The following is a 26,374-nucleotide window of genomic DNA, read 5'->3' on the forward strand; positions in this document are numbered from 1 at the left end:
CCTTCGAGGATCTCCTGCTCCTAATGTCGAAAATGAAATAGGCATACGCCGCAACATGATGTATTTGATGCCCAAGGAGGAAATAACGGAACAACCCTGCTCTGCTCCAGCACGGGGGGCCTCACACTATCGATCCCACCAGCAAGGGAAGGACGAGCAAGGTATCCCTCGAGGCTTGGTGTACCTTCCAACAAGAGAAAATGGAACTTCATCAACAGGTAAAGGAGGAAATTCCTCCACTGAAGCAAGGTCAACGAAGGGGTTATGGCTTAAGAACTCCCTACTCATTTCAGAACACCAACAAATCTACCATTTTATAACAATGCAACGGATCCTATTGAACACATCTGTAAATTTGAAAATGTTGTGGCACCACACAAGTACTCTGATGGTGTAAATGTTAGTCTTTCTTACTACACTAACTAAATTTGCAAAGTGGTTCGACTAGCTACCACCTGGTTCGATACACTTCTTTGTAGAATTTACTTCACTTTTTGTGCATTAGTTTGAGAGCAACAAAAATCAAATGAAATATCTATAAGCCTATTCGCAATGAAACAAGAGGAAAAATAAAATCTAAGGGCATATATACAGTAGTTCAACAACGCCGTCCTTGAGGTCCTCATTGCCCACCAGGAGGTATTGATTAGCGGTTTCGCACAGGGACTGAGAGTTAAAGCCTTCTTTAAGTCATTAGCTAAAATACAAGCTACCAGCTTCGATAACTTGTTAGCCGAAGCTGGAAAGCATGGGAACTAGAGGAAACACAAATGAAATGCCAATGGAACTACGAATAAAAGAAAGATATAAGACATGATGGTAATGTGCTTAAGAGACCTAGATCCGGGGTGAATGAAGGGGTCCAACATTTTTTTCCCAATCAAGAGCACCACACCCCCTAAATGCAAATTCAACACATGTGTTGAAAGTCATTGAAAAGAAAGATCCACTAACGTGGCCTAAAAAGGCTCGCGATAGACCTACCAAGCACAAGTATGATAAGTTCTACTAATTTCATAATGAGTACGGTCATGACACCGATGATTGCTTTTCAGTTGCAGAATGAAATAGAAAAGTTATTTGAGCAGGGCACTGAAAAGAATTCTTATTGATTGATTAGGAAAACTAGCACCCCACTAAGTAAGATTCTTCATAATTCCATGATACAATAGCACAGTTACACTATGTTTTAGGACTAGCTTATGATGGATGATTTCGTATTTCTTTTATAATGGATTGCATAGTTATTTTCTCCGAAAATTTTATTTAATTACTATTATTATAACCTGAAGATGATTTTTTTAGTTACTAACAGCTACTGCCTGTGAGTTTGTTACTGCCGACGGACTCTTACTGTGCTCCAATTGATGGGCTCCAGCCTTGCTGAGAGGGTCCAACTTTTGCTCCTATTGACAGGCTCCAGCCTATGCTCCTACTGATGACCTCCGGCCCTGCTCCGACCTATGGCCCTGCTGATAGGTTCCTACCCCTGCTCTTGCTGATGGACCCTAGCCCTGCTGATGAGATTTGGTTTGTGTCTTCCCTGATGAGCTCCTGTCTGTGAACTTGCTCCAACCTGACCCACTAAATATTGGACCCACAACAAATCGTGCCTCGAACTGCTCCATAAGCAGGTTTTACATTGCGCCACCAGGTCTGTCCCATCTCTTTATTTGATATGATTATCACTTATCCTTTGTACCATGCACAAATCCCCCTAAATTTGCATGGCATCTTCCTCATAAGCAAGCCAAGGCAAGGTGAGGCTCAAACATCCTAGAAAGATTTTCCTTGCTTAATAAGTATGAATAGAAAAACCTTCATCTTTTTGTAGGACTATCTGTTCCTACTTCAGCAATCCGATAATAAGTCTCGCACTCTTGGAGCGGGGGTAGAGTGATGATGCCCCCCAAGAATTCACCTTAAGAGCCCAAAAGCAAGGAGGTGGGCTTCCATCCAAACAGCCCAGCAAGTAGAGCCCGATCGGCCCATCAACAGGGTCTTCTAGCCCATAAAACCACAATATCCTTACTAACCTAGCAGGCCTGAAAAGAAACCCATTTCAAACCTAGTTAGCATACAACAAGGACTCCATGTCACACAGGTTGCCGATACATAGGGACATATCATAATAAAAGATCTGCAACAAACTCCTAAAGATTCAGCTATATCCCATTTTTAATTAGCAAGTAACAGATTTCGGAAAACATAGGCAGATTTGGCAAAACTTGATAAAACAGTCATATCTCTGTTAATTTCAATCCAAATCCCAAATTATTTTTTAAAACGATAGACAACTCATGTAGATTTCCAACAGACGTACAACACTCTACAACCACCCTTCGAAGCAGGCTCCACGTTCGCCCATAAAATAACCTTTTCTGCAGTCATTTAAAAAAAATAATCTTTTCATCTCATAAGTTCTACTATTACTCACACTCTCTTTCTATTTTTAGCCTACTTTGAGCTTATTATATATGATTCTCATCACTTTTACACTATTTTTAACCATCATTCTCACTTAGATTCAAATTTTTTGTTTATTTTTTCAGTAAAAATGTTATTGACTTAAGCATCAAAAATACTAACCTCTGTTTTGCAGGTTAGTTCCCCCTTTATCGAAGGATTTTCATAAAGATCCTTCGACTTTTGTGGTGCTATTGGACCTCGGTACCCATCACTAACCTTATATATCTTTCCCCCTAATGCATGTGAAGAGTTTTATCTTCACTCTTATAAGAAAATTTGGTCCAAAAAATATTAGTTTGATCTGCAATAAGTTAGCAACAAATAAATTGGGGTTGATACCCCCTCAAATACTTTTTCTCAAAGCCCAAAGATAAGGAGGTGGGTGCTTGCCAAACAACCCAGCAGGCTAAGCCCTGCTAGGCCCAAAGTAAGGCATATAGGCCCATAAAACTATTTCTTTCTCCTAGCCTAACAGGCCCAAGAAGTAAGTCCAATACAACAATCTAAGTCATCATACACATCACATAGGTGGTTGATACGTTAAGACATGTTATAATAAAAAATCTCAACATAACTCCAAGAGGCCCGGCTGGAATTGACTATTTAGTTAGCAAGTAACTGCATCCCTATATACCCGGACAGATTGGGCAATACTTGATCAAACGATTATATTTTCGTCTAGATAAGTTCAAATCCTATGATTCTTTGTTTGTTTGTAACTAACACATGAAGCTATCCAACGACACCAGATTCACTCCAACTAACCCCCAGATCTTGTTGTACGAATGATTATAAATTGAGGCATTGTGTAGTCATTTTGGTAATATAAGTTATCACATTCAAACTCTCATTATTTCTTATTTTCTAAGCTATTTTCAGCAGAGTTTTGGCATTCCACATTATTTTCATCGCTTCCATATTATTTTCAACTACACTATTCTCACTTTGATTCAAGTTTTCCTTTTAATTTTCTTAGTAAATTGTTCCTGATATAAGCATCGAAGTGCTAAACTTTATTTTACAGGATTAGTCCCTCGTTGATTTAAGATTTCTCTATAGATCCTTCTACCCAAGTGGTGCAGCTAAAATTCGATACGCGTCAAGGGTTAAATATGTATTTTTCATTCATTTTTTTTTTCTAATATTAGCAAATTTCTTGAATTTTGGTTAAACGAGAGATCTATTTGTTAGATGAAAATAAACATCAGGACTATTAAATGCAATTTTTTGAATTATAAAAATTATATATATAATTATATCAAATTTTAGAGAAGACGATATAATTATCCCTTTTAATAATTTAATGGACCATTGCCTCAAATCCAAATCCAACTTCTTTGGAACCCTTTTCCAACGTCATGAAAAGCCCAACTACCAAGCGGAAATGTGGCCCAAAGTTCCAACCCCAAACCCACAAGCAATATTGCCATGGGCATGTGTAGTTCTGATTTAATGCCATGTACTCAATTGTTTTCATCATTTTTCTTTTATTCATATTCTAATATTATTAATACGTCAAGATTTTAATGAATTTCAAATAATTTAATAAAAAATGAACCCCCCACGTGCCCTCTATCTGAACCCTATCAATCTAAACCCACCAAATCCAAATTTTATGGGCTGCGAAACAGCCACAACCATCTGATCAAATTACCAATTCACATGAAATCAGAATACAATAAATATACACTCCGTTGGATTTTTGTGAAATCGTGACGGGAGGAATACGATTTCTTTATAAAAGCCCATCAAAGTACTGAAAGACGCTTCGAATTGTTTGTTTGGTGTCATAATATCATAGTGGCCATTATACTTTTGATAAGTAGCTTCCCACCAAAGTCGTGCTTTTTGTCGGCCCTTGTTACACTCTATCATAATCTAACTATTTGTTTTTTTCCCTTTTTTGTTATAAAATACAACTTCTTTCTCATACCAATTTTTAAATGAAGAAGGCTCTATTTACCTTTTTTCTCTTGCAAGCAAGCAACAAAATTACATATTGGGACATACTTGTCCATAGTTTTGAAATATACTCCATAGTTTGAATTCGATTTGTTAAATTTAATAAATTCAAACTTTTTTATTTGGTGAGCTTTCAACTTCGACTTAAGTTCAATTCGATTGATACAAAATAATAAAATATACTTAAAAAATAAAACGAAATTCAAATATAATTTTTCAAATTTGATAATAATTCAAATACGTTTGAATTATGATATGTTCGACTCCATTCGAAATATTTACAGTCATACTTATTCATGTATTCATGATCCCTATTTTTAGTTTTATTTATCCAACAAGAACATCAAAGTTTCAGATTGTCCCATTACAACATATTTGTTTAGTTGTCCTACATTGATTCGTAGGGGGACGAGCGATTTTCATGCTCGTTCCCTTACGATCACACTGAATCTACTCATAATTGGGAATATTAATTACGTAAAAGAGAAAAATATATAATAAAGATTATCCACTAGGAATATATAATTAAACAACTACTAATAGATATATGGATATTGTATGAAGATAAAATTAAGAGAAATCTCATCTTCTAACATCCTATTTCCTATCCACCAATCATTAATAAAGATTACGGGCATTGCGGCTGAACATCTGCAATAAAACTCACAAAGATCTCTTATCTTCATATCCTAATCCCATCATTCAAGGCTCTGAAAATTTACTACTTATATCTTTATATAAATTTTTGTGTCATTGACCCTCAAATTTCAGTGTCATGATGAGTATGACTCTGTGTTTGTTTCATTACAATTTAATCCACCAAAAAAGGCAAACAAGAAAGAAAAAGAACAATTATTATATGGCTAGAAACAAATTGAAAGTGGGAGAAGGTTAATAATCTTTTTTGCTTTTTCTCAAGAACAGTGCCTCAAAAATTTTCCAATCCAACTACCCCCTACAGATTCTCAGAGGCATCAATCAAGAAAAGCACCTTCATTTGGGAAGTGGGGAACCCCATTTCCTGCTTTATCTATCTGTTCATCTCCCACTTTCAGAAAAATTCTCTGCAGACACATTCAAATTCATCAGCATACCAAGAAAATATCCCACAGTACTAACCTCAAACCTCCAGAAATGCCCAGTAATTGATATAGAAACTCATAGAAAGGAAGGGAAAAGACTAAGAGAAGTTTTTCTGAGAATGGAATCTAGCATCGAGTGCATATCATCCATTGATGGGATAGATGAAGATGAGATCTCCCACCCTCATCCCTTTTCTGAGTTTTCATCTCCAAAGTCATCTCACAATACTATTAACAACAGCAATCTCAATGGTGGGGTGATTAATCCAGCCACTAGTGTTCATGAGCTTCTTGAGTGCCCTGTTTGTACAAATTCTATGTACCCTCCCATCCATCAGGTTTGTCATCTTGTTTTCTTTCTTTCTTTTTTTTTTTGTCCATTTTTCATTTTGGGGTTAAATTTTGAGCTGATTTTGGTTTGCAAGATTCCATCTTGATGGGGATTTTTATTGCAGGGCTCAATCTTTTTTGGTTAGTTCTTCAGTAGTGTGTTTCTTATGTGGGAGTTGTTTAATTATGCTGTAATTTGCTACATTTTACTTGTTTAAACTTAAGAAATGGGATCTTTGTTTCTATCCATGGTTGAAATAATTTTAGGTGCTGTTTTAAGGAATTTTCATGGGCAGCTGTATGCTCTGATTTGTAGGGTAGACCATACTATTCTTTTCTCTTTTTCTTCAGCTCGTTTAATTCCACTCAAAGCTATTCTGCTGTTGCTTGATTGATTCTTGAAGGGAGAATGTTCTGGAAACTTGGGCATATACAAGTCTTGGGTATCTCTTGTTCTGATCACCTTTTTAGGTCAAGCATTTATAGAAAACTATGGTTTAAATTCTGGGAAAGCAGGATAGATCAATTGTTAATGGATAACACTAATTGGGGCTGTAGGTATCACTAGTGTAGAAGAAATTATAAGTATTTTAACTCTATCTAGAGATAAATATGATGAACCGTTGGTCTTGTGTCATGGAATATAGCATGACAATTGATCGTTCCGTGAGCAAAAGAATTAGATAATGCAGCTTGTTATTTTCATCACTTTCCTTCAGATGAAACTTCTCTTGTTCTTATATACATGTATTGTGTCATCCCAAATACATACAAAATTGTTGTAAGATTAACTTGATTACTGCAGTGCCACAATGGGCATACCCTGTGTTCTACCTGTAAAGCAAGGGTTCACAACAGATGCCCCACATGTAGGCAGGAGCTTGGTGATATAAGATGCTTGGCGCTGGAAAAGGTGGCTGAATCTCTCGAACTTCCTTGCAAGTACTGCTCCCTTGGGTGTCCTGAGATCTTCCCTTACTATAGTAAGTTGAAACATGAGGCGGTTTGCAATTTTAGGCCTTACAATTGCCCGTATGCTGGATCAGAATGCCCAGTTGTTGGGGATATCCCGTACCTAGTTGCTCATCTGAGAGATGATCACAAGGTGGACATGCATTCTGGATGCACGTTTAATCATCGCTATGTTAAATCAAATCCTCGGGATGTGGAGAACGCCACGTGGATGCTAACCGTGAGTATTTTTCTTTAGTGACATGTTTACGTCAAATTAATCCTGCTTTTCACATGATTACATACAGCATTCTAAGTGTGTGAAAGAATATAAGGCCGGTCTTTGGGTCTTCATAAGTTCAATAGCAGGATTTGGTAGTTCACCAAAACAATTCTTGTATTTTATTGCATCTAATTTTGTATTGCACTTCTGAAAATAAAGATGATTGTTCTTGTTGTCTTTGTAACCCTTTGCAAAGTACTTATCATAAAAATCACAACTGAAGGATGCTAGTGAAAATGTCTCAACATCTTGATCTCTTACAACATCTAAGTGAGAACAATTGCAATATGAGGTGGTTTTCTAAAATCCTTGTGAAATGTAAATGCTGTAAGTACTTACCTATTCTTTCCTTGTCCAGGTTTTCCATTGTTTTGGTCAGTATTTTTGTCTTCATTTTGAAGCTTTCCAACTTGGGATGGCCCCTGTTTATATGGCTTTTCTTCGGTTCATGGGGGACGAGATGGAGGCTCGGAACTATAGCTACAGTTTGGAGGTTGGGGGAAATGGGAGGAAACTTATATGGGAGGGCACCCCTCGAAGCGTCAGAGATAGTCACAGAAAGGTGCGTGACAGCCATGACGGCCTCATTATACAGCGGAACATGGCACTTTTTTTTTCGGGAGGTGATCGGAAAGAGCTCAAGCTCCGTGTAACAGGGCGAATATGGAAAGAACAGCAGAACCCAGATGGAGTTTGCATACCCAATCTATGTAGTTAAAGGTGCTTTCTTGTCTGCCAACCCCCCAGCATCTCTTTCTTGGTTTTTTTACTTATCAAAGCTGAAACTTTTGAATGATATTGTCAGTGACAATCCTCCAACATTCTTGCAAAGTGTATGTGCAGTTTCAAGTCAATCTATTAGCTTCCTCTTCGATCAGGCCGACATTGTAAGAATAGTAGAATACACTAGCATGCATCCCAGACAGCAGATTAACAAGTGATGCAGTCCTAGATTTCAGCGGTAAATAACCTCAATTCTCACAAAGATGTCCGAAGGGACGAGACTTCTTTCCAGACAACTGCCAGCTCTTACTTAAACCCATTGCCAATTTAACAGCCAGAGCATGTTAACTTAAAGAAATGATAACAATCTTTTATGTAGCAAATTTATTTCATGGTTAATGCTGGCTTCTCAAGCGAAAATCTGACAATTTTCAAGTTCTTGCCACTGCTACTAGGGCATCCAGCATGGCTGTTCAGACGCAAATGGTAATAGAAGATCCAATAGAGTCTTAAAATTGCTTCAAATCATAACTCTCTGCTTACTCCTTTCAACTTCCTTTGATAAATATTGGAGGCTGATAAGCAACGACACAGTATAACAGCTGAAACACTAGACCTCAATATCTCTAGTTCTGTTTCTAAAGCTGGACACTGAAATTTCTACAAAAAGTACATTGTGATATGTCTTATGGACAATAAAGAATCAGAAGGAAATTATCCCTGAGACTGAAGAATGCCAACTAAGTTATCCAGAACCAACTCCCTATGTGCATTATGTACGACAAACCTATGTACGGATTATTGAGAAGTATGTGGTTAAACGATCTCCTCAAGACGACGATCCATGATGCTGGAGACAGAATCAAGAAACGCAGCTTCACTGGAGCCAGGAAGCACAGAATCCCATGCTTCTCGGACAATCTCCTCGATAACAGATTCCTTTCTCACGTTCTCTCTGCACATCATGTTACCGATCGCAAATGGAGTGAGCCCTTTCTCCACACCTTTCTTCAGAAGCATGGTGGAGATGCGTAGCACTCGAGCACATTCAAGTGGCAGGTCCCATCCATAGAACCTGAGCAAGGCAATGTCTTCTTCGGCATCCAATGCCCTTATATATTCAATGGTGTCAACAGTAAAATGCTGGCGAGCTTGTGGCCAATAAAGCCACTCAAAGGTACAATCTTCGAACTGCACGGATGAAAATGAGATGAACTTATTATAAGAACATAATTAAGTCTCGGACAAATACAAATAAAGCTCAATCTAGATAGAATAACAGCAAATCGTGAAACTGATTTAGGCTATGGCATGTACAAAGAGGTATTTATTAGTAGTCTATATCATCCTCCAGATGCACATAAGTAATCATATGACAACTGAAAACACTAGAGTCAAGGAATTTCGACCTTTCTTTGGGGAGACTCTATGATACTTCTCAGAAAGTTTCTTAACAAACAAAAGCAGTAGAAACAAAACTTACACTAAATGGCAAGCAATAGCCATGATCAATGGGAATTAGCACAGTTTGGCCATCTGCACCTTTACTGATTAATATATTCCCAGCATGTCTATCAGCATTGGCCAACCTCATATCTAGTACTGCAATCTTGTGTACCTCCTTAACTGGAAAAGCCCCAGGCCCCATATCCTCACAACTTCCACTGTTCTCCATGAACATCTGCAAGGACCCAGTCTTGACACACACACCTCCTGGATGATTAAAACCTTCATGGAGGCACCTGACATAAACCGTTGGAGGAACCCCAGCGAAACCCCTAAGTTCACCAGTAAATGACCTGTGACCACTCTTTGGATGATCCAGTATGTAGACTGCACATTCCCGGATTCCACCCTCCCCAACTGTGGTCCCCCTTTTCAACCCTTCACCATCTTCTGACAAGGGCAGCCCTCGAGGGTTATTTATAGCCATGGGCTCCTCATCAACTGGCTTAAAAACCGATAAGTACTTGCCCCCAGATGCATCCAGCATAAAATATGCTCCCCCAGTACCCTCTGAAGACCTAATTGGATAATTCCCACTATCTAACCCAGCCAAAGTAGATTTAATCAGATCACTGATTTCCTTAGGCAATTCAATCTTTGGATTAACAATCACAGGCTCCAATAATGTCTTCCTACGTGAAGGCTTCCCCGGCACATACAGATTATGCCCACTCTCTGAATCAGCCCCATGACCATTTTCCCTATCCACATCACATTCTTTCACGTTGTTCTGCTGTGGCGCAGTGATAGACAGCTCGAAGTTCTTCCCAATTGGTGCAGCTCTGATTTTCACAGACCTCCGCACAAACAAATGAATGACAGCATCACTATTATTCTTAGAGAGATCATTTATCAACCTCTGATCCTTGACAGGCTCGCCATTAAGCAAGATCTCTTCATCGTCAAATCTCTCCAAATTTCTCTTCTTTGCTATCTGATGCTTGATATAGCCAACATCCCGGCTCCCCTCCACGTGAAAGGTGAAATCTTTCCCACAGCATGTACTCACATTAATAACATTAATAACTTGCAGATCTGCAAGTCGGAGGACTAAATGCACAACATTCCCATCATGCACACCATAGTCCTGAACAAGGGACTTACCCCGTGCTAATTCCCTACCTCCACAAACCAATTTTTGTTTTCTAGTAAAAATTCCTTTACAGGTCTGAATCCTGAGCTTCACGGATTCAATTGAATCCGACTTCAAAACCTGCATTGGGACCATTGAACCTGACATAGCCACGTATATCAAAATCGATTCTTGGCTATTTTCAAGTGATGGAGGAGGCGAAAAAATCACGCTCTCCTCACCAACCGGGACAATGGAAACCAAACCAGCAGAAGACATCTTTGTAATTTTGCCCTCAACACAAACCTCAAATCCTAGAAGGCTAAATCAAATCCCTGCGAAAATACAAATGAGTAAATTATCATGTACCTGATGATCACGATTAGCAAAATCATGTGAAGGAAATCAAAACCCAAACACATTCCCAGAAATTCCCCCCCACGAGACCCAAAGATTCAAAATTAACACCTTCAATCATCAAATTTGGTTAAGAGTTACCTCTAACTCCCGAATGGGGACGAAAAAAGATTGAAGATTCTTCCTTTTTTGAGAGTGGAGCTTTGAGGGATTGGATTAAAAGCACAAGTCTGAAATGACTGAGTGAAAGAGGAGATGAACTGAGCAGGGAAACAGGTTTCTCACCAGAGAGCAAGAACCAAGGAAAACTGGTGCCTCGGCAGAGGCGAGGATGGAGAAGGGGGTTAAAAGAAGTGACGAATTGCACTGAAAATGTACGGTCTTTGCGGCGATTGAATAGGTAAAATTGCAAAGACCAAACGAGGACTTTTTCCTTTTCCGTGCGATTTTTCTGTAGAGCAAGCCAAGAAATTTTTGGTTTGGTTGGAGAACAAGAAAGATCAACGTCGTTGCCACTTGCCATCGGATTCTTTCAATCTACCGCCCGTACCACATCCATATAACAGAATTCCCCATAATATATTCAGACATTATTAACATCATTGCATACTATTAAATACCTTGTAATAATTATGGAATTTCTCACAACAAAATCCTTTGTTACGGAATATAATTTTGCTAAATATTCGAAAGTTGTAGAAACGTTCCCACGGGAAAACATTCTTGTTTGATTATAAAATTTGTTTAATTACATTATATCACTGTATGGGTTCATTACTTTTTGTAAACTATACAACAAAATCATAATATGTACGGTGGAGGCAGATGCTGACCAAAAAGCTTGATTGTAACATTTGAATTCCACTCCATAATAATAATACTTTTAGGCATATTCTCAACTGCACAGGTATAGTCATAGAGCAGAAACCAATAATTCCTATTAAGGTCCGAAACCTGATACAACATCCATTACAGTGACAAGAATGTCATCTTGTTCAAAGTACTCTAATCTGGATTTACCCACTATACTCAGACATCGACATACTAGCCAAAACTACTTGATTTTTTCAATGTATTTCATCCACAAAGATTACTGGTATCACTCCGTTGCATGTCTGAAGGGAGTGTATCACTATCAGACGAGAAACGGGCAAACCTGACAACACATCCAAGCTACCAGGATTCCTAGTAGAGCTCCAGCAAAAACCTGGGATGGTGTGTGGCCAAGAAGTTCCTTGAGTTTTCTTTGGCTTATTGGATGCCCTTGGAACAAGTCCTCAACGATCAGATTGAGAACCTATGTAGATTGAACAGATTTCAATTTTAGGTCAGGATAGCGTCTTACAACATTATCAGACACAATCAAATATTGCAACCAGAAAAGGGAATCATCAATTACATAACCCATTAAAGAGAGCATAAAGAATTCCTAGTAAAGAAGACTGGTAAACTATAGCGAAGAGAAAATTTAACAATTGCCAAGTAGAGAAACACGGGGTCGTGAATCAAAGTTTCTGAAACAGAGCCTTCATGAGTGTTTTAGACAAGCCACTGCATGTTTTATACTGTTTAATTTGGAGATATATTACTTATTTACGTGTAAACATCAGCTAAAGCTGCTAAACCAGGTCTTTAATGAGCTTAGGAAAGAATATTCCATGCCAGCATAGGTTCTCTTAGTTGGATTAGCCACAATGGATCTAACACCATCTTTTTGAAAGCACAGCGAGGTAAACCAACATTATCTCTCATGTGCAAAGTCTCAAACGAGATTGTTGAAAACCCCGGGCCCAACTGTATTCTAACCATCAAGTTTAGAACAGTGAAGCAGAAAGCTAGAGTCCAATACTTACCCAAGAAACAGATATTTAACAGGAGACATTGTGGAGTAACTCTATATCTTTACACATTAGAGCAACAAACGTAGACCTCATGACAGCCGACCACACTTGGAATACTTCTAAGGTTGTCATACAATGTTCCTGTCTCTTAGAAATCTTTTTTGTAATCACTCAACATATTCCAAACTTAGTCAGGTGAAAATAAAGATCACAGAGGCGTGTAACCTTTTGATAACATCCAAAAATCTGAGTTATATCAACTTTTCGAATATGCTTACCATTGGTTTATCAAAGTATTTACAGTTGTCACTGGAAGTTTATATGTAATATTCAGAAGCTGTAGAACTGCCAAAGATGCAATACACCGAATACTTAATTTTGAAAACTTTCTATGAATCTGTTGTGTAATGTGTCTATAAGAGAACTGAATGGGAACTATAAAGCAAGCATAATTCAGTCTCACTCATTCGTTTAGATTCACCCAAACCAAGTTCCGGCCAGAATTTCCCTTATGAGAGAACCAACATGCTGCAACATTTCAAAAGCATTAACAATCTCCACATCGTTCCATGCCATGTGTCTCTTGAATCACAACTATTCAGTTTAGCAGTCATTAATGAGCAATATAAACAAATTTTCTGAAACCATTCAGACATGCTATGTTAAACGAACGCAGAAACAATCATAAAGATATATACTTGAGCGCATTCGCAAAGATCCTAGAAGTTCAAGAAATACACAACTTTTTACAAATTGATGAATAATAGTCAATTTCACAATTAAGTAACATGAAACAGAAAATAAAGTGAAGGCAAAGAATGCAGAAACAATTACCTCAGCTTGCATCCCTGCATGCCGTCTGACGCCAATAGCATCATACATAACAATCAAACTAAATCCCAAACAAACTGGAAACAAAGAATCAGCAACCCCATGGCAAATAGCCACAGAAGTAGTCAATGCAGTGCACAAGGCAGAATGCGAAGAAGGCATTCCACCAGAGGCAAACATAATTCTGAAATCCCATTTCCTCTCCACACAGAAATTCAAGAAGACTTTGGTCGATTGTGCAATAGCCCACGCACACAAAGCCGATACAAAAGTCGGGTTCGCAGCTAATGTAGCCACAAAGGGACTTATCTTAACCTTAGCTGTTGCTGTCACGCTCATGAGAGCTGTCCCAAATGCACCATTTTGCATAAGCTTAGTTTCTTGAACACTAAAATCTTGAAAAACAGAGGCCCATTTTCGCTTCGAGGATTTTATGGCAAAGTCCCTGACTTTCTGAAAAAACGGGAGTAAATATGAAAAGGGTTTGACGGGGGAGCTGTAAGCGCCCCATGTTGAGTTAGGGTTCTGAGGGCTCAAAGAATTTACAGTGAGTGAAGATTTCCTGAATCTTTTGGACTTGTTGTATCTGAAAAGCGGAAAACAAGAATAACTCACTGAACTGGATTTAGACAAACTCGCAAAGCTTAAGCCTTTGAAGGAAGAAGTGATCAGAACAAGAGAGCCCATGAAAACAGTGATTCAACAAGCTGCTAACTCTACGCCCAGTTTCATTCTGCATCGAAACAGAGGAAGAACCAAGAAAAGAGAGGCAGGTTCGAGAGATTGTGAGGTGTTTGGAGATGAGAGTTTGCTTTTATATTATTGGGTTCAAAGATGAGCAATTTGAGGCATCCATCGCCTGAGGTAAAGAATATGCGAATACGAGGAGGAGTCGATGATATTTTTTCTACAACTCAATTGGGTTACTCCTAACCAAACTCAACTTCTTCGAACATTTGAGATTGTGACTCTGGTTGTCTTGTCTATGCACAGACCAAAGTCTCCAATGTCCAGTTATTAAAAAAGGGGCCTTTGTCACCCCAGACTAGAGACTTCAAGAGAATTTCACACTTTTTGGTCTCTCCTACCATTCACAATAAAATTATAAATAATTTGTTTTGACTTTGTTTATGCCCACTCTGAAATGGAAACATCTTTTACAATTTTCTTTTTTTTTTTGCGTCATGTATGTACATAGACAAATGTATATATTTGGATCGTTTATCGGTCATCATTGTGATTTAGCAATTAAGGTTAAATATAGCTACATTCATGATGTAAATCTCAACCTCGAGCAAATTATTTGGTGGAACCAAACATACATCCTATAAAAATCCTGTTGGCAATCATGGCCAATGGCAAGTACTGTCAAGTCGTAGTGGCCGACAAAGTTTAGATTGAGTATTGGTATTTATTAAAGCTATTTCATATATATTACCAAAATATAACTAAATAAAAGTTGCATTTTCTATAATTTCTACCCAACAAAAAGAGGAAAAAAAATTCAAAACTTTCATCTCAGTTGTAATCTTTTTTTCCTGTGTTTTGTTGCTAGTTTAGGGCAAAAAAAGAATTTACAATAATTATTTTATTAATTTTAAACTCACTACAATAAAATATAATATTAGCGTCAAAATATCAAGTACTAATTTTAAAGTTCTCACTAAAAAATAATTAAGTGAAAATAATTTTGATATTGTCATTATATAATTATTAATAAGAATAACTATGTATAAAATTATCACTACAGATAATTAATGAGATATTAATAGTAGTAACTTAAATGATAATAATTATTTATTATTGCTGAGTCGTTACTATATGCGTGTCAATGATATTTAGTGATAACTTTATGAAATTTTTTGTTACTAATTCTTCTCAATAACAACATTTATAAAATAATAATTCACTGCATAAAATTTATTATTAGGATAAAATTAAAATTATTATCACTAACTATATATAATTAGTTATAATATTAAAATTTTCACTTAATTTATTTTTCATATAAAGAGTTTTATGAATTTAATATTTGATTCAATAAATTAATTAATTTAATTATTTGGTAAAATTAAGCCAAATCTTTTGCTTCACTACGGCCCATGGCGCAGGCACAATCTTCCTTAGAAAGTTTGTGGGTTGTCACCCCTTTGAAGATACTAACCGTTGTGGCACGCTGTTACTGTTTGTATATAATAAATAAGTTTTATACTTTACAACATATTATAAATAAGAATAAAAAATACAAATCAATAGATTATATTAAAAAAATAAAAAAAAAATTTATTAGTTAATATATATAATTTGAAAAGTTGAATAAATTAGTTATCTTATTAGTTGAACAATATTTTCTAATTTATAAAAAAATAGTATGATGGTGTTATTAATCGCATTTATTAGTATGAAACCCTTTTTCTTTTTAGATTATATATATATATATATATATATATTTTCAATCATAGTTATGTCCCAGGCATATATATTTTTTTTCTTTTGTCTTGTTTATGTTTGATACAGTTTGAGACTTTAGTCTTTAGAAGGTGGCCTGGATGCGCAGCCTCAAGGAGTTCAATGTTGCCTTGCTGTTTAAACGAGCATGGAGAATTTCGTCAGTTACAGATGTTTCCAAAAATGTTAGTTTATTGTTAAAAAGTTTTGACAAATTAAGATAAATAATGTGATGGGTATACACATACCACCCCTGTAAAAAGACCAAAACACCTTTCATTAAGGGTATTGTAGTCATTTCGCGATTAGGATCCGCGTGTTTTGTAGCGGGCGGGTTGCAGTTGACCCGACCCGGATCGCACAGACTGACCGAAGACCCGGATGATGACAACCGTTCGATCAGAACACACACCGATAAAATAAGGTCACGTAGCCCAGTACTTGACGTACAACTGTGTTCTATAAATAGACCCCGATGCGCCATAAATGATGTAACTATTGTGCATTAATTGAGCTCGAACTTTGAGATCCATATATTTCTCTCGATCAACCTAACTTGAGCGTCAGAGGGTCATTGTCGGGGACGTGCCCGACGAGCTCACGGTTCGTGTTTTATTCTCAGGGAAGCCAAAATCTGGTTCGGAAGAGTTAATCCGTCTGTAGTGAGATCGTCTCAGGAGATCGAATAATTCGACCCGGATCATAATGCATGTGATATATATAAATAAAAATAAAATTATTGGCCTGTAGGAGTCACGTTACTTGACGTTGTCCTAAGATCGTGATGGCCTCCCTCCGTGCAGGTACTATCGGCTCACCACCACCCAAGATAAAACTCAAGAAGGCCTCAACCGGAGTCTTCTATTGTGATCACGTTCATAAGAAAACTAGAGAACTAGACCTTATTAAGTTGCCCAAAACAATGTAATAAGAAGAATAGGAATGTAAGAATTGAGATGCAAGAGTGAGTTGTGTGTGTGTATAGACCCTTAGGACCTCTTCTATTTATAGTATTAGGATAGGACATGTAACACCCAAAAAAGTAAAATAGAAATAATGGTCATTAGTGGGGTGTTACAAAATTAAATAGAGTGTTACACACTTTAATTTAAAAATTAAAATTGAAATAATATTTTGAAGTTTTAAAACTTCAAATTAAAATCAAATTGTAACAATAGATAGTCTGGTGCATAGATTATTTAAGGCATGGGCTACTCCACAGTTATCATGGCCTACGACTTTTCAGCTTGTGATGCCGACCCAATCACTCGGTGCTGATGTGACGGTGAATGTGTTGTTGGATGACGATGGTGAGAGCCGAGTTTGACCCTTAAGATGTTGAGTGGATCCTCCTTACGCCTATACATACAGGAGAGGTTGATCATCTTCTCTGGCACTATGACAAGAAGGGGAGGTTCTCAGTTCGTACCACATATTGGCTTGCCACACACACGGAACGCACAATGGCCTCGAGTCGGTGTCTCAAGATGCCTGGGGCTTTATCTGGCAGACAAAGGCTGCTCCTAAAATTCTTCTCTTCACATGGAAATGCTACCATACTGCCCTCACACTCAGTGTAATCTTAGATGTCGACGAGTGGCAGTGGGTGGAGTGTGTTCGGTCCGTGGAGGATGGCCTGGAACACGTTCTAGTGGAGTGCACATTTGCAAGGTTAGTATGGACATTAATTGTCTGGGCTTCCTTGGAATTGTGTTCTACGTAACGGCCTGGAAGTGAAAGAGTGGTTGCATCAGGTACATAGGAACCTGTTGCGATCGGATTTTGCTATCTTTCTCACTGTGGGTTGGTTGCTTTCGTCCAACCATAATAGATGCCTCTTTGAGTGTGGGGGAACGGATGCATTGTCCCTTGTTTTTCAAGCTTTTCGGTTTAGTGGTGTGCAGTCTCCAGAGTAAAGGCTGTGTTTTGCTTTTGTTTCGTTGGCCGATTTTCATGTGTAAGAACCTTTTGCCTTTGGCTGAGTTGGTTATAAAACCTTCCGGTTTTCTCTCAAAGTGGATCGGGGCCCAAGTGTTTTTGTCGTCACTATGGGTCCAAGTATTCGAATTCAAATGCAGAGAAAAGGTCATTCCCCGTATAACGAAGCCCACCAGCCACCCCTCAACCGCCAACGCGTTTAAAGTCCTCTAATTTTGTTCATTTACAATATTTCAATTCACTATCTCATCCTCTACGATCTTTAGCTCCCTCCATTCTTCGATATACAAAAGCTTTTTTCCAAAATAAATTGAGATCAAACAGCGGACGGTGAACCTTTTGAATATATATTTGTTCGCACTGCATTCTGTTGTTTCACTGTCAAGTTACGAATCTGAGCTACAAATGGAGAATCTGATATCATTGGTCAACAGGCTGCAGAGAGCGTGCACCGCTCTTGGCGATCACGGAGAGGAGAGCGCATTGCCCACTCTATGGGATGCGCTGCCTTCAATTGCCGTCGTAGGTGGTCAGGTCTGAGAACTTTGCACGTTCTTTACTTAATATTGTGGTACTGAGTGTTTTTTGTATGGTTAGTTTGTGATGCTGATACATTTGATTAGAGGAGTGACATGGTCCTCTGTTCTTTCTTCTTATATCCGGTGTCTCAGGATCTTCGTCAGTGTTTATCAAGTCTTAATTCCATTTGCTTCACATGTGAATTAAAGTCTTCCCTGTAAATTGATTTGCATTTCAATATGTTAAGTTGTTGTTAATTCAAAATTTATTTCCCCACTAATTCAATTTTGTCATTTGTAGAGATTCATGCTTGTGAATTCCGCAGCGTGTCATTCATCTTACATTGTAGTTGTATCCTGCATTCGCTACGTTCTCTAACCATAATCTTTTTCCTTTCTTTTCCAGCTTTTATCTATCAAGACAAGCTAGGACTAAATTTACAGATGCCCCCCCCCCCCCCCAAAAAAAAATTTAGAGGATTACCTAGGATTTGGAATAAATTTTATTCCAAATTCCCCCCCCCCCCCCAAAAAAAAATTTAGAGGATTACCTAGGATTTGGAATAAATTTCTTCAAACATGTCTATCTTTTAAAATTTATATCAATTACATGGTATTGTTTTTGGCTCTGAATAAGTGGTATGGTTGGCGCCATGTTGTATTTTTGCCGCATGCACTTCATGCATTAAAAACAATTAAGGCAGCTGGTATTTTTTGCAGCCTTGACTTGTTATTACTGTGGTAATATTGCTCCTCTATCCATCATGTGTACTTTCTCTTCACACTTTGTCTTAGTTTATAATTAGCATTTGTTGTACGTGACTTGGCATTTTATTGTTTCTAGAGTTCTGGAAAGTCCTCAGTGCTGGAGAGTGTTGTCGGAAAGGACTTTTTGCCTCGTGGATCTGGTAACTAAAGTCATTTGTATTTATTGCAGCATAACCACCCTCGTTACTTAGAAATTACCTTCTGTTATGATGTATGGATGTCCAAAAATATTGGATTGATTTCTTTGGTATGACATAGGTATTGTCACTCGACGTCCACTTGTTCTGCAGCTTCATCGGATTGAAGAAGGTAGAGAATACGCGGAATTTGGACATCTTCCTAGAAAGAAATTCACAGATTTTGGTAAGTTTTGAGAAGTTTTTGTTCTCAATATCATTTGCTTTGAATTTCAATATTCCAAACATGCCCTTTTGTGCATTGACACTTTATTTTTTGTCTCCACCACATATTGCTGGCATACATTTTCCAGTTCTTGTAAATTTGTTTACAAATTGTGACTATAATTTTTATGCCAACTGCTTTTCCGCAGCTGCTGTGAGAAAGGAGATCTCTGATGAGACCGATAGAGAGACAGGACGCTCTAAACAAATATCTACTGTTCCAATTTATCTTAGCATTTACTCCCCCAATGGTAAGTCTGACATGGTTGTTTTCATTTTCTATTTCGGAAATTGAATTAAATTGGTATAGTGTCTTATAACAAATTTAGCAGATGTTGGCACTGTTAGTGAACAATGAATTCGAAGGACTGAGAAACGGACTGAAGTTGTTCTCGAATCACATTGAAATGCTCTGAACCTAGAGTATGAATATGCATGCATAATCATCTCTCTCATAGCATTAAAGGTATTACACATAACCCCTCTGTCCTGCATCACCCAAATCCTCACCCGCAATGACGAAAAGAAAAAAAGAATAAAGACCCAGTTTAGGAATGTATTTTATGTCACGGTTCAAGTAAGATGAACAAAGTGGCAAGTAGAATCAATTACTTGCCATGTGTGACACTATATGCATGAAATATTTGGTTGGTGCACAGTGTTTGCTACTTTAGTTTTCGGCTTATGAAGCAATGAAGGAAATAGTCTTTTCCTTTCTTTGGTGATTATTTTAGTATGAAGTAATTCCCATACTTCTCATAATTGCAGTTGTGAATCTGACATTGATTGATCTTCCTGGCCTTACGAAAGTTGCTGTTGGTGAGTCAATTATCCCATTAATTTTATGTTGTAGCTTTTACTAACTATTTTCCCTTTCATCACATTTTTGTTGGAAATAAATGGTTTGTTCCACGGGTTTATATAGACGGTCAGTCAGATTCCATTGTGGCGGACATTGAGAACATGGTGCGGTCTTATATTGAAAAGGTATTACAACTTTCTTGTGCTTTAACTTGCTATTAATTTTAGACTCTAAAGTTGTTCAGTACATGCTTCGATTTCTGGTAGAAGTTTAATGGTTCATTGCAGTATTGAGTTCAATGTTTATATTGAAGATGTTCAGAATTATTATAAGAATATTCTTTTTGTACAGTTTATAGTTCAAGGTGGTTGTGATTAGTCATTTACTCTCGCTAAAATATAAATTGCAGCCCAACTGTATTATTTTAGCAGTTTCTCCCGCCAACCAAGATCTTGCAACATCCGATGCTATTAAGATATCTCGTGAAGTAGATCCCAAAGGTATGGCTTATTGATAGTCTACACCATCTGCGGTTATGGTCTTACTTGTGAATGTATTGTGAGTTTACCTGCCGCTTCTTCTTAAGCTGCTTGTGTGTTACTACTTCATCGTAATCATTACTCTACTCATGGTTTGTGTTTTTTATTCCCCATATTGTCTGTGACAGTGTGTTATCTTATTTCAGGAGAAAGAACATTTGGTGTTCTAACAAAGATTGATCTTATGGACCAGGGCACAGACGCTGTAGATGTAAGTTGACAACTGTAGACCACTAATCTGCTGATACTTTCTGTAAAACATTGAAAAGGAAATGTTGTATTTTAGTAAAAGTTTGCAAATCAGTTGAATGAGTTGTTTGTATGAAGATTGTTGTTCAACTATGAATTACTCAAACTTGCAGTTGCTTGCTGACTCTTAATATTGTCTTGCCTTATCAGAAAACTATTGGATCTCTTCTTTTCCTTGTAAATATACCTGCTTGATTCTGCATTAATATTTGGCCAGCATCTTTATTAATCAACATCATGCATTCTGAACTTCCAATCTAGGCTAAACATTCCTTGGTTGATAATCTCATTTTCCATACACCATGCAGAAACTATTTGTAATTATGTTTGCTGCTTAATGTACATTCTACAAATTATTTTGGTGCCTCCCAGATGTTAATGTGAAGGATTCTTCTTTCTTTCTCAATTGAGTTGCTGAACTTTTTTGTTCCTGATTTGGATACTAGTTGTGGCATTGTTTATAAATTTCTTCCCATATTTTAGTTTCATTATTGGTTCTATAATGATATTCATTCTGTTGAACTGAGAATTTTATGGTACAAAACTTCTTTTTATTGTTTTAGAAGGATAAAAGTATAAATCGTGACTGTTTTTATTACTTTTCTTGAGTTTAGATCCTGGAAGGCAGAGCATATAAGCTGCAATTCCCATGGATAGGTGTTGTTAATCGCTCTCAAGCTGACATTAACAAAAATGTTGACATGATCGCTGCTAGGCGTAGAGAACGGGAGTATTTTGCTCAAACCCCAGAGTACAAACATCTTGCTCAAAGGATGGGTTCTGAACATCTAGGAAAAGTTATGTCCAAAGTAAGCAAATATTATCCAGTAAAGGTTACTACTTATTTTGTTTTAGGTAAGGCTTGTCATAAGTGAGCTGAAACCTTATTGGTTTCAATAAAGTTACTCTGAAAACTGAGTTGAAAATTCTTTTCAAAGAAAAATTTGTGTGAACTGAAATTTCCTGCTGGGGTTTTGGCTTTTATTTGTGGCTGGGAATGCTGAAAGATGCTTTTCTGTGTTATCCAAAAACATGCTCAATCGAATTGTTTAAATCAAGCACTACATTGTCATTTGCTCGTCTTTGTTGAGTGATTTATTTTTTGTCTCAAAATTAAGTTGGTATAGTATAATTTCTCCTTATATTTTAACTTGTGTTGTTCATGTTTTAGCATTTGGAAACCGTCATCAAATCTCGAATTCCAGGCCTTCAATCACTTATCAACAAAACTATTATTGATCTGGAATCTGAGTTGAGTCGTTTGGGAAAGCCCATTGCAACTGATGCCGGAGTAAGTAAGCTTTTACTTTTATTGCCTATTAAATATCTGATTCAGTGGCCATTTTAATTGCATCAGTTTGAAACTATGATTCCTTTACATCTTGTCGAGCTGTAGTTTCTCTTCTATTTTAATATCCTCTTAATGTGCTTCACCTTGTTTATTTGGAAGTAAGTAAGCCCTATTCACTCCTAAGTAACTGGTGCCTGTAGCATGAAGCATCTTTATGTTTTCCACCCCTGATTGTTAATGCAGGGAAAATTGTACATGATTATGGAGATCTGCCGCATATTTGATGGAATATTCAAAGAGCATCTTGATGGAGTGTATGCATCTGTGGTTTTTCTTGATTCCTTTATAGCTTGCAACAATTTTTCATGTTATAATCTATTTTGAATGATCATCTTTCTTGCCATTTGATTCTGCAGTCGACCTGGTGGTGATAAAATTTACGGTGTCTTTGATAACCAGTTGCCTGCTGCATTGAAGCGCTTGCAGTTTGACAAGCATCTTGCAATGGAAAATGTTCGAAAATTAATTACCGAGGCTGATGGATATCAGCCTCATCTTATAGCACCTGAACAGGGTTACCGCCGTCTCATTGAAACTGCCTTGATTACCATCAAAGGTCCTGCTGAGGCAGCTGTTGATGCGGTATATATTCATTAAGTTGCTCTGCCATATGAATTATTTTGATATGGATTTTTTTAGCCTTGCCTTGAAAAACTTATCAAGAAGTCATTCTATTGCTATGTTCTTTGTATTGGAGTAACTGAGAGGGCTTAAGCTCTTACATAACTCTGAGTGCTTGATGATCTTGGGTTCACTTGAGAATGGGTCTGTATGTCTTTCATCAGACATCCTAGGGTATTCTAGACTGCTTTCTTTAACATAACATCTGAAGCTTGTTTACTACCTTAGAAAACGATGTGCTTTGGTGGAAAAGCTGATGCCATTACAGGAAAGAAGACAAACAAACTTGTTTTAGCTAATGTTCAATACATGTTTCTTCTAGGAAACTTATCTGCTTGTGAATTTGTTGCTCTTCCTATTTTCAGGTTCATGGAATTCTGAAGGAACTAGTTCATAAGTCGATTAAAGAGACTGTGGTAAGTTTCTAAGTTTGTTACAAATTCGCAATGCGCTATTCTTGAATTGGTGTAATTAATTCTTGGACTAAGTTTGTCTTCCGTCTAAGTTCATTTGTTTCCATGAAGGTTGTTTACTTGCTTTTAGTCTGTTGAATCATTTGCATGCTATGTCTTCCCTGATTGCTCTTCCACCTTCTTCTCCTTTTCCTGTTGAAATGAAAGATGATAACTTGAATTGGGTTAGGGACCCCTCAGGTAGTACAACTTTCTAGACTACAGGCTAGAAATGAAAATTCTTCATGGATAATCGAATCACAGAAAATGCCTGAACATATAAGTTTCCATAGGCCAATTACAGTCGCCTCTATGTCTGCAGGAGCTGAAACAGTATCCTTCTCTCAGGGTGGAGCTCGGGAATGCTGCTGTTGAATCATTAGATAGGATGAAGGAAGAAAGCAAAAGGGCAACTCTACAGCTAGTAGAAATGGAATGTAGTTACCTAACAGTAGATTTCTTCAGGAAGCTTCCTCAGGATGTTGAGAAGGGTGGCAATCCAACGCATTCAATTTTTGATCGATATAATGATTCCTATCTTCGACGAATTGGTGAGTGTGATAGTTGTTCTCTTCGCTTAAAGATTGCTAACTATAAATGAATTTGCCTAATAAGCGGCATACTCTTTTAACAGGATCAACTGTCTTGAATTATGTCAATATGGTTTGTGCAAATCTAAGAAACTCTATTCCAAAGTCTGTTGTTTATTGTCAAGTCCGTGAGGCAAAGCGAAGCTTGCTCGATCAGTTCTTTGCCGAATTAGGCAAAAGAGAGGTATAGCCGAATTTGGTGACATACATGAAGAAACCTGTATCTTATGCTATAATAAACTCTTTATATGGCCTTTCAGGGGAAACATTTGGGAAAACTGCTAGACGAGGATCCAGCAGTCATGCAACGTCGTGCTTCTCTTGCAAAAAGACTAGAATTGTACAGATCTGCTCAAGCAGAAATTGATTCTGTAGCCTGGGCTAAATAGAGAACTGATTAATCACTCCCCTCTTTATAATAGTTCTTTTTTATTTGAGAGAGTTCTAATACTTCTCTCCAACAATTATTTATAAGTGAGTGATAGCTCCAATTCTTTTGTGTGACATTATTCTTTGTGAAGGTTAGGCTATTAGCTAAGCTTATGTGCCAACCTCTCTATGTTCAACATTCACATTTGCCTACATGCACTAAAATTTTCAGGCGTCTTTTGGCTAGAAACCATAATATAGTAGATTTGAGGATTATGAAGCAAGTTTAGTTATGGGATCCACTGAAATGATTCACTATCGTAATTTGTTTCTTGAAATGGCTATGCTGAATTTCAATTTTCAATGCCAGCAAATGTTAATAATTCTGAATTGGAGATGCATTTGTCTAGGTATTCATTTTTATTTACGTGAATTTTCCTTTTTATAAATGAAGAACACATGACCATATATTATTTGAAATAAGAATTGAGAGGAAAAATGAATATTTCAAAAGAAACACACGCGTAGAAACTGGAAAGAGGAACAATGAATGAAAGAGCAAAAGAAATAGAGTAAATTACAATAATTTCTTTTGAAATTTAGCATAATTATGCATATTCTATCATTGTTTGAAAAATTACAAATAACCCCTGATGTTAGATGGAATTGTGAAATATTTTGATGGAGGTATAAAATTATCAATCTTGTCCTTAATTTTTTTTCTTTTAATTTTGTAAAAAATCAAACGGGGTGGAAGAAAAATTTTGAAAAGTTGTAATAAAATTATCCACTTAGTCCATAAAAAATTTAAAAAATTTAAAAAATAAACAAAATTATAGTTCTTAGTCCATAAGGGCACTTTAGTCCGTTCACCACAAAAATGGATGAAAATATAGCAAAAATTAACGAATTGGGCTAATTGTTAGACTATCGTTAAAATCAGGAGGAGTATTATAATTTTCCAAACAACAAAAAGTATTTATACTTATATTAAACCTCAGGGGAGGTTGTTGCAAATTATCCAGAGTAACATGAAAATGGGGGAGAAATAAATAAATAAACTTATAAATATATAATTACAGCAGAGCAAAAGACATCAAACAAGTGGTTTTTTAATTTTATTAATTTTTTATTATTAAGAAAGAGTACTCTTTGCATTTTGTCTGGAGAGAAGCGTGAATTTCGACAAAAAATGACTGGAATCACAAAAATTAAAAAGATACAGGACCGAAATGTTATTCTGAAAAGAAAAATATCAAGTAATCTAAATTACAAGATCAAAATATTTTTATTCAATTAATCACAAATTGAATAAATGATGAAAAAAGATAATAATTATTGATCGCATTTGCACAATTAAATGAATCAACCGGACAAGGTGCAAAATTGAGGTGCGGGTGATCAAAACCCCGTGCCCATTTGAGCTACACCCCCTCATTGGCAAGGCCTTGAAACTATGTTTAATTGAAGACGCTAATTGTTCCTTTATCCAAATATTACCATTATGTACAAAATAAAAATAAAATAATTGAAATAAAACCAGAAGATCCATTAGTTAAATAATTTTCTCAATCTAATAAGATTTTAACTAACGATATTACGTTTGTCGAGATATTGCACATTAACCGTGGCAAAAGATAAATATAGTAATTTAATTTGAAAATATACATTACACGCGTTATCAAATAATTTATTCCAATTTACAAAAATTAATAGTAGCACCAACCGTGTTACTTTTTCAACGATCTTAAAAAAATTATCATTTAATATATCAATATCCCAATATTATCGGAATATTATACCGCGTGGACTTACTCGTCTTGTGAATTATAACTCGAAATATATACATACAATTAGTAGTTGTTGTATAACAACATTATAGTGCATCCATCTGTTTGTGAATAATTATAACTCTAGAAAT

General features: G+C 36.7%; 4 protein-coding genes across 6 annotated transcripts; 2 read left to right on the plus strand and 2 right to left on the minus strand.

Moving 5' to 3' along the window:
- LOC105173078 (E3 ubiquitin-protein ligase SINAT5) lies at positions 5,306–8,021 on the plus strand. 2 transcript variants are annotated; one of them, XM_020697711.1, is made up of 4 exons: positions 5,306–5,851; positions 6,649–7,035; positions 7,436–7,797; positions 7,883–8,021. In XM_020697711.1, the coding sequence occupies exons 1-3, from the start codon at positions 5,633–5,635 to the stop codon at positions 7,793–7,795; spliced, it is 966 nt and encodes a 321-aa protein (XP_020553370.1). In that variant the 5' UTR covers positions 5,306–5,632; the 3' UTR covers positions 7,796–7,797; positions 7,883–8,021. The 2 variants fall into 2 exon arrangements, with proteins under 2 accessions (XP_020553370.1, XP_011093030.1); XM_011094728.2 differs by having other exon boundaries at positions 5,309–5,851; positions 7,436–7,933.
- LOC105173079 (phosphatidylinositol 4-kinase gamma 4-like) lies at positions 8,288–11,447 on the minus strand. Its single transcript, XM_011094729.2, has 3 exons — positions 10,877–11,447; positions 9,284–10,713; positions 8,288–8,991 (listed from the first exon to the last, which is right to left on the minus strand). The coding sequence occupies exons 2-3, from the start codon at positions 10,655–10,657 to the stop codon at positions 8,617–8,619; spliced, it is 1,749 nt and encodes a 582-aa protein (XP_011093031.1). The 5' UTR covers positions 10,658–10,713; positions 10,877–11,447; the 3' UTR covers positions 8,288–8,616.
- Positions 11,646–14,419, minus strand: LOC105173080. The gene is made up of 2 exons (XM_011094730.2): positions 13,411–14,419; positions 11,646–12,032 (listed from the first exon to the last, which is right to left on the minus strand). Exons 1-2 carry the CDS (start codon positions 14,092–14,094, stop codon positions 11,871–11,873), a joined length of 846 nt encoding a protein of 281 aa, XP_011093032.1. The 5' UTR covers positions 14,095–14,419; the 3' UTR covers positions 11,646–11,870.
- On the plus strand, positions 17,120–24,742 carry LOC105173081 (dynamin-related protein 5A). 2 transcript variants are annotated; one of them, XM_011094731.2, is made up of 16 exons: positions 17,120–18,327; positions 19,156–19,219; positions 19,338–19,442; positions 19,630–19,731; positions 20,249–20,299; positions 20,406–20,467; positions 20,692–20,782; positions 20,968–21,032; positions 21,685–21,879; positions 22,242–22,361; positions 22,605–22,675; positions 22,778–23,003; positions 23,408–23,458; positions 23,817–24,045; positions 24,129–24,268; positions 24,345–24,742. In XM_011094731.2, the coding sequence occupies exons 1-16, from the start codon at positions 18,199–18,201 to the stop codon at positions 24,471–24,473; spliced, it is 1,830 nt and encodes a 609-aa protein (XP_011093033.1). In that variant the 5' UTR covers positions 17,120–18,198; the 3' UTR covers positions 24,474–24,742. The 2 variants fall into 2 exon arrangements, with proteins under 2 accessions (XP_011093033.1, XP_020553280.1); XM_020697621.1 differs by lacking the exons at positions 24,129–24,268; positions 24,345–24,742 and having other exon boundaries at positions 18,199–18,327; positions 23,843–24,005.

This window comes from Sesamum indicum, linkage group LG11 (genome assembly GCF_000512975.1).
Source record: "Sesamum indicum cultivar Zhongzhi No. 13 linkage group LG11, S_indicum_v1.0, whole genome shotgun sequence".
NCBI classification, from domain to species: Eukaryota; Viridiplantae; Streptophyta; class Magnoliopsida; order Lamiales; family Pedaliaceae; genus Sesamum; species Sesamum indicum.